The 8,573-nt window shown below is 37.8% G+C and overlaps 2 protein-coding genes across 9 annotated transcripts in view; one reads left to right on the top strand and one right to left on the bottom strand.

The window, feature by feature from the left end:
• The window catches only part of RAD17 (RAD17 checkpoint clamp loader component), a 31,056-nt gene extending 22,489 nt beyond the window's left edge, over positions 1–8,567 (bottom strand). For 2 of the 8 annotated variants that reach the window (XM_014549368.1, XM_014549389.1), the window contains exons 1-6: positions 8,473–8,567; positions 8,114–8,156; positions 6,415–6,518; positions 4,631–4,885; positions 4,056–4,139; positions 2,432–2,588 (exon numbers count right to left, since the gene is read on the bottom strand). In XM_014549368.1, coding sequence (XP_014404854.1) covers positions 2,432–2,588; positions 4,056–4,139; positions 4,631–4,885; positions 6,415–6,518; positions 8,114–8,156; positions 8,473–8,484 — 655 coding nt within the window. In that variant the 5' untranslated portion in view covers positions 8,485–8,567. The other 6 variants (XM_005857984.2, XM_005857983.2, XM_005857985.2 and 3 more) reach the window with 6 other exon arrangements.
• The window catches only part of AK6 (adenylate kinase 6), a 15,390-nt gene continuing 14,943 nt past the window's right edge, over positions 8,127–8,573 (top strand). The window contains exon 1 of the mRNA XM_005857990.2: positions 8,127–8,237. Within this exon, the coding sequence (XP_005858052.1) occupies positions 8,195–8,237 (43 nt within the window). The 5' untranslated portion in view covers positions 8,127–8,194. The remainder of the gene's footprint in view (positions 8,238–8,573) is intronic.

Here is an 8,573-nt window from a genome sequence, read left to right as displayed (position 1 = left end):
GGATGGTTTTTCATCAGAGAAATTTAGTGATAGGCAAAATGCACATCGAACAGTCATTCCACCACAACTATGTTCGAGAATTGCATCCTCATGTACTCCATTTTTGCTGAGAAGGCAGTTCCTACCAGTATTGGTAGAACTTGTTGATGACTGCTCTCTAGACATACTTTGTCAACGCCACTGCCTTCTTTCAACTTCAAAGATACGTTGGTCTTTAGACATTTTCTGTTGATGACGCTGGTGTTTTTTGGCATCAGAGCGATGTTTTTCCAATAGCTGGTCTTCAGATACATTCTGTCGCAGGCGCCACCTTCTTTCAAGATCAGACACACACTGCTCTTCAGACATTTTCTGTCGATAACACCAGCATCTTTTGGCTGCAGAGCTATGTTGTATCAACAGTTGTTCTTTAGACATAGTCCCACTTCTCTACTGTCATGGTCTGAGATGCAGGTGAATGAGAGTCCTGGCTGTCAGGCCACTGAGAGCTGTCTGATCAACGAATGATTCTGGCTGATTCTGTGGGGGTGGGACTTCCTCCTCCCTGCTGTCAGTTTCCACAGTTGTGATGAGGAAGCTGGGGTGACAGAGGGAGCCACACCTTCCAAGCCACCCTCTCTCTCGCTGTGCTCTATGTCCAGCGGCCTCCTGCTCTGCCAAGTCCTCCAAACCTCCCACTCTCCTTCTGTGCTCTCCGCTGGCGAAGGTCCCGGGAGCCCGCGGGCATGGCTAGGCGCAGTCGGCCTCGCCTCCTGGGGCCTGTGATGGTCCCGGGAGCCCGCGGCCGCTGTCACCTCCTAGGGCGCTTGACACCTGCATATGCAAATTAACCCACCATCTTTGTCAGGTTAACTTGCATACTCACTCCCGACTGGGTGGTGGACATGGCTTGTGGGGCATTGTGGAGGGACGGTCAATTTGCATCTTTCCCTTTTATTAGTATAGATACATTAATGAGTACATTTACATATGCAAGAACAGCTCACAATACTATACAGTGGGTCCTCGGGTTACGTCGGAGATTCGTTCCTACGGTGCAACTTAACGTAATTTTCGCCCTAAGTTGGAACCCACCTACATAAGCACCTACATCATTCACATGAAGCACATACACAGCAGTAATGAAGTGAAACAGTAAAAAAAATTTAAAAGAAAGATAACAATTCCTGACCTTTACTTGTGGTAAATAAATAATGAAAAACATAAAGCACATATGTACATACGTCGAAATGACGGAACTTTTTTTTTAATAAATAATGGGACATGGCGATGTAACCACGAAACGACGTACGTCGGGTCTGACGTAACCCAAGGACTGTCTGTAGACTGTTTTCTAATTAGGCAAAACTGTTCAAATTTAAGATGGAATACTCATTTCAAAAGACAAGAGTCATCATGACACCACGTGCGGGCGCGCACATACAATGCGATTGAAACTTCGTGGCCCATGCGCAGAAGTTGGTACTTTGTGGAAGAGCCACACTCAAGGGGCCAAAGAGCCACATGTGGCTCGTGAGCCGCAGTTTGCTGACCACTGGCCTAGGAGATTTCGCTACCCCTAGTTTAGTTATAGTAACAATAAGAAAAACTATGAAAGTTAAAAATGATTGTGCTGGAGTATCTAAACATACATGTAAATTTATTATGTACCACATCTTTAAATTGGTATCATTATTTTTGGATGTTTGTCTTAAGGCCTCCTTCCCAATTCCAAAGATAATCTTTGACTTATGCTTTGATTTGATTCTCACAGGTATGATTTAAGTTCTCTCCTCTTGTTTGGAGACAAGTTCTTTTAATACATCTTTTTAAAAATATGTATATTTTTATTGATTTCAGAAGAAGGGAGAGGGAGATAAAAACATCAATGATGAGAGAGAATCATTGATCAGCTGCCTCCTGCATGCCCCCTACTGGGTATTGAGCCCTCAACCAAGAAAGAGGTCACAGTTGGATTCCAAGTCAGGGCACATGCTGGGGTTGTGGGCACAATCCTCCGAGTGAGGGGTGTGCAGGAGCCAGCCGATCAATGATTCTCTCTCATCACTAATGTTCGTCTCTCTCTCCCTCCTCCTTCCTCTCTGAAATCATAACAATATATAAAAGGAAATACGTAAAAAGGAATCCCACTCTCCTCTAGTGGAGACGCCATTCCTTTCCTTCTCTTGAGATTACTTCTCTCTGTAAATGGGGAAGTATGGGAGAAAATGCACTCTTATAGTTTCATTTGATTGCTACTCTGACTTTGTAAAGCAGTTGGTAGTGGTTAGATGCCAATCTAGGAGAGGCAATATACACCTTGTTCTCAAAAACATATACCAAAAAGGATCTTAGGAATCTTAAGTATATATACAGTTAGGAAGTTTGTTTCAAATGTCTGTTTAGCACAGACTTTTCCCAGTACTTCCATTACCTTCACAGCAAACCTTACCATAATTAAATATCTCCTTGAAGTCATCTTTTAGGAAGTCTGATAAAACTGGATTAATCCACTCTTGTACTTGAATACCAAGCTCCTTTGAAAGTATTTTTATAGTTGTTGTTTTTCCACACCCAGGAGGCCCTGTTATTAATAAAATAGATCCACCCTAAAACCAAACACAAACATAAAGAATCAGATTCACTGAAATGCTAGAATATTATGTTTGAATTTTCTTTCTAAATATTAATTAATTCTGTAAGTATTTACTGACTATCTAGTATAAGCAGACTACATTTCACAATAATGCTAGCTGCAATAAACCAGCTTTAGATAAAATAAGATAAATTTATTTCCTGAACCTTAAGTGTAGCTTCTGATAATGCTTCACTTTTTGCATTTATGCCCCTCCCAAGGACTACTTAGTAGCCAAATTAAAACAACTAAACTCCAATTAAATTAAGGAGGTAACATCTGAAACAAACATTTTTAGAGGTTACCTAAACTTATAAAATTCAATCTTAACACAGAACTCTTTGGATTATATACTTTAATATTACACAAATACTAAATATTCTAATGGGAAGACCTCAGTTTGTACATCAGATTTTTAAAGAAATGTATACTAAGAAACACATTTAGAAGATAGGACTCTAAAGAAAGACTAGACATAATAGGTCCCAGGATTATTCCCTCATACAGTACATCTGATTTAAAAAATCATTTCCTTTAATTTCAACTTTGAGATGAAGCAGTTAATGTTTCAAATTGCCTCCAATGGAAACAGGTCCTCTTTTGAATCATGGTCTTTTCTATTTGGCTTTCGTATCTAAATCTTTGGTTTAGTGTTAAAATTACACAAACAGCCCGGCCAGAGTGGCTCAGTGGTTGAGCATCAACCTTGGTCAGGGCACATGCTCGAGTTGCAGGCTTAATACCCAGTGGGGGGCATGCAAGGGGCAGCTGATCATGATGTTTCTCTCTTTCTATCCTTCTTCTTTCCTCTCTCTCTAAAAATCAATAAAAATATTAAAATAAAATAAAATCAATAAAGACAAAAAAAAAAACAACACCACAGAACCAGACATATTTTCTGATATGATGCAATATAAAATAACACAACTTATAAAGTATTCTTACAAAACTTCGAATCCATGTATTAATCTACCATTCTATTTTTATGTTTGAGGAATTTCTAGATTAGAAAAGCTTACAAAGAGAGAGAGAATATTCTAGCTTGGGGGCTGAGAGTATTTGTGGTATTAGGAAGTGAAACAAAAAACATCAGTATAAATGAATGATGACTGTTTTAGGCTATATTTAGTACCAAAACTAATATGTAATTTGCCTGCTTGCTTCAATGTGAGAATATCTTATGTGCTAAATATACTAGCACCTGAATTGGTTTACTGTGCTTTATGTTGATGCCAGGACATAAGAGGTATAAGTACAGGGGAAAAGTCAGTCTCAGAATCTTTTAGTGAGGCCAGAAGTAGTAAGGTCAGAAAGCTCTCTATAGCTAGTGATCTGGATTTATTTGAATAAATCATCATAAAAGTTTAACTTCTTAAAGCCACCTATAAGACAGAGAAACATTTGGTGTTAAATACTTAAAATATATTTTTTATTTAATTACCTGTTTTGATTGCCTTTCTAAGACTTCAGCTTTTAACCATGTTTCAACTTCTTCAATTTTCTTTTTGTGTACAGCAAGTTCATGCTAAAAATAAATGTCAAGTTTCAAATAAAACATTGTAACTCAAGGACTTTTGGTACATTAGCACAGATTAATCTAAACATTTTAAAAGTAGCACACAACTAACATGATACAGCAATAAAAAAGGTTGATTACACTTAATTTTTCTATCATTATAAAAAAATCTGATCTTAACTGATACCATTATATAAAAATTTGGGGGAGGTTGGAGTTATACAATTTTTAAAAATTCTATAATACATTTTGGGAAGGGAATAAATAACAACAACAAAAACCCGATAAATTCTATGTTGGGGTTAAATTTAATCTAAGACAAATTATCAATGGTACAATTTCAGAATAATTTGACAAAACACTGAGCCTTGGGATATCTAAAAAACCTGGAAATCATTATTTTTTTCTAATTCATTTAGAAAGACTTTATGAGTAATAATCTGAAAATGCACATCCCTTTCCTTCCTGAAATAAAATTATGTTTACATGCTATTTAGTACCTGAGTTTCTGGTTTGTATTTATCCACCCATGGTTCATTTTCAGACAGACTTTCTTTTGAATTTTCTAGGCCATATATCTGTTCTGAGGAAGACAATGTTTCTCTTTTTCCAGTTGGAAATCTGCTGCTTTCTAATGTGGAAGGCACGTTTTTTCTTCTATGACTTGAATTATTCACACTTAATGATGTGGCAGTATTAGAGATGCTTCTATTCTCTGAAAAATCATCAAATGATGGATCTACCCAATCTGTTACCTGAAGAGAAAAGAAATCATGTAAATACTATTACATTTTTTGCATCTATTCCCTATAATTGAACTGCTCTGTAAAAAAAAAAAAAAATTGTGTATTTGTAACATTTTTTTAAAAAGCTCACAAGTTAGCTCTTTAAATAAAACTGATTCCATATACATTTGTTATTTTTGTACTTTACAATAAGTGCAAATGCATAACTTGTCTACTTGACCATGGTAATGATGAATACTATATAAAGGAATACAGAATACAGATGTAATTCTTTTTATTAATGTAATCTTCCCAGGATAAAGAGTAGGCTGATTCTTTTAAAACTCATTTGTAGGGCTGAAACCTAAATATTTAAATTACCTATCAAAAAGAAGCAAAACAAAACAGAGAAATAAAATATTACTTTAACCATGTACAAAGTGAGAAGAATAATACTTCTTCCTTAACCAGGTTAACACATTACATTTCATACATCAAAATAATCCCTATTATCTTTAAGACTTTGTGAAGATAATAATCTAAGAATCCTGATACTATAATTTATAATTATGACATGAATATATTCACTCTTTTAAAGGGAGAGGTTTAGGAATATTATCAATAGTGGATAAAGAAATGAAAACCTCTGGGAAAAATTTCAGTCATAACTACTTGATTCCTTTCCTCCTCTTCAAAAGACTGTCACTATTCAATTTTGGCCACTTTCTTATATAGTCCAGAGTACATAAAAAAAAATCTCTTATTAGTATAGTAATTCTTTTGATAGCAATTCTGATCTACATGTTAGTTATACATTTTATAGTTTTATTTCTTACATAAATGTGGACTCCCGTTTACTCAAGAAAAGAGAAGGAGAAAAGGCCAAGTAACATAATTTATTTAAGATCAAAGATAAATCAGGCGTGGCCTGTGTGGCTCAGTGGTTGAGCAGTGACCTATGAGCCAGGAGGTCACGGCTGAATTCCTGGTCAGGGCACATGCCCTGGTTGCGGCTCGATCCCCAGGAGGGGGCATGCAGGAGGCAGCTGATCAATGATTCTCACCATTGATGTTTCTCTCTCTCTCTCTCTCTCCCTTTCTGAAATGAATAAAAATATATTTTTTAAAAAAGATAAATCAGACCAAACACTAGGAAAATAGCTATTCTGCATATGAGTATCATATTGTCTGACCTTCACCTACTCTACCTTCTAACTTTGCTGAGAACTAACTCACTGAACCATATGATTTCTAAGAGGCAGGGCCTGTTGTTAAACTTTAACACCAACTACAACTCATATGTTTATTTTCTTCTACTGCTCTTTCATTCTAGAATGGTTAGCCTTTTCTTTGTGACTGGGATTATAATTTTTTTTCTTCAAAATTAAGGTTGTACTTTCAGTGTTCAGTTGTTTCACCACTTATTAGACTTTTTAGATCACTAATTACAACAGATACTGAGCACCATCACATTGATACAGTAATAAATCACTGAGAACATGTACAAAAAAGTAATTATTTTTGGGCAATTATTACATGACCATTTCAGTATAGCATACCTTTGTGGAAGATACTTTTCGTCTAAGAAAAGTTTTTGACATTATAAACTTTGATAGTTCCCATCCGTAGTGTACAACCAGTAATACACTGAAGTATAATTCACCTGGGGGGGGGGGGGGGGAAATTTATCAATTAAGACAAACTGTAAGAAAGGTAATATATAAGATATAATCCACAGGATATTAAAGCTCAAGACCAGTGAAAGAGAACACAGTATAAACACAGGTGAAGCAAGTATCAAAATGCTAAAATAAAATTTAATTTTAATGACTATAACCTGTGCCAAATAATCTATTTATGGTGTTATACATGGAAAATATTTCATCCTGGCCAGGTAGCTCAGTTGTCACCATATGCCACGGTTGTGGGTCCCATCCCCTTCAGGGCACATACAAGAATCAACCAATGGCCCTACCGGTGTGGCTCAGTGGTTGAACCTTGACCTAAGAACCAGGAGGTCACGTTTGGATTCCCTATCAGGCACATGCCCTGGTTTGGAGATGGATCCCCAGTAGGGGGTGTGCAGGAGGCAGCAATCTATGATTCTTTCTCATCATTGATGTTTCTATAGCTCCCTCTCCCTTCTGAAATCAATAAAAATATTTTTTAAAAGAATCAACCAATGAATACATAAATAAGTGAAACAAGTTGATGTTTTTCTCCCTCTCTTTCTAAAAAAAAAAATCAATAAAAGGATTATTTCATATGAACTCAATAATTAAAGAAAACAGAAAAATTATATATGTGTGTACCTACCTTTTGTCATTAAGAAAAACTAGGCAATTTTATTTGTGCAGTTTTTATACAGAAAATGAAAATTTCCCTCATTTTAAATTGCAGTTGCAGCTTTTTACTACCAAAATTAAAAAAAAACTCCACCATACAATGAATTCAAACTTATCATTCACTTTAGACCAGCGGTTCTCAACCTGTGGGTCGCCAACCTGTGGGTCGCAACCCCTTTGGGGGTCGAACGACCCTTTCACAGGGGTCGCCTAAGACCATCGGAAAACATATATAATTATATATTGTTTTTGTGATTAATCACTATGTTTTAATTATGTTCAATTTGTAACAATGAAAATACATCCTGCATATCAGATATTTACATTACGATTCATAACAGTAGCAAAATTACAATTATGAAGTAGCAACGAAAATAATTTTATGGTTGGGGGTCACCACAACATGAGGAACTGTATTAAAGGGTTGCGGCATTAGGAAGGTTGAGAACCAATGCTTTAGACAAACACTTTAAATCTAACTGTAAATTTTTCCTGTAATTGTATTACTTATTTGAACACATTAGGAAATTTTTTGGCAGCACTGTTTTCTGACTTTCAGAATTCTTCACTACTTATACAAACTAGTAAACTCACCAATTTTTAGTTAGCCAGAAGGAAAGTTTTTTAAGGTCTATAAACTTATAAATTGGAAGGTATATTGGACTCTTTTATAGCTGAAGGCACACATTATGTGTGAATACTTCCACACACAAGAAAACAAATCGCACACATACAGATCATTCACGATTAGAGAGGTTTTTGCTTTGGAGTTTGAAAGAGGTACGTAGGTGGTGGGGAAAAAAAACACCTATTTGAGCAAAGACTGGTATAGTTGGCAGGTCGCGATAAAAGGCGCAGACGGTAGCCACAGTCAGGACGCTAGTTGTTCTTTGAAAACAAGACTGACAATCACCTCCTTTCCAAAGCAGGTAACTGTCCCTGATGGTGCCACGCTCCTGAAATGAGACGTCAGAGGTAGCGGAGACCTTGGAGAATGTTTCTAGCAGCCCCACCACCACCCTACCTACTGCACGGGGGTAAGCAGCTCGGACAGCCGGGCAACGTCCGGCTGCTACCGGCGGAGCGCCGACACGGGCTCGCGCGCCCCAGCTCCGGGCCAGCGGTGCGCACCCCCACCCCTCTGATCTCCCAGTGGGATGGGCAGGTCCGGAAGGGAAGCGATGAGAACCCGGGAAGGCGTGAAGGCAGAGATGGACGCGCGTCCCTAGGACATACACACACCGCAGCCGCAGCCGCGGCGGCCTTACTTGCCGGGAGCTGCATGCCCTCGTGGGCGGAGAGGAGCGAGGAGCGCAGGCTCTACTCCAGGTGGAAGGGCAGCCTCCCGGCCCTACCAGGGCTCAGCGCCGAGT

This window comes from Myotis brandtii, unplaced genomic scaffold (genome assembly GCF_000412655.1).
Source record: "Myotis brandtii unplaced genomic scaffold, ASM41265v1 scaffold115, whole genome shotgun sequence".
In the NCBI taxonomy this organism is placed as follows: Eukaryota; Metazoa; Chordata; class Mammalia; order Chiroptera; family Vespertilionidae; genus Myotis; species Myotis brandtii.
This window is presented reverse-complemented; position numbering and strand designations above follow the sequence as displayed.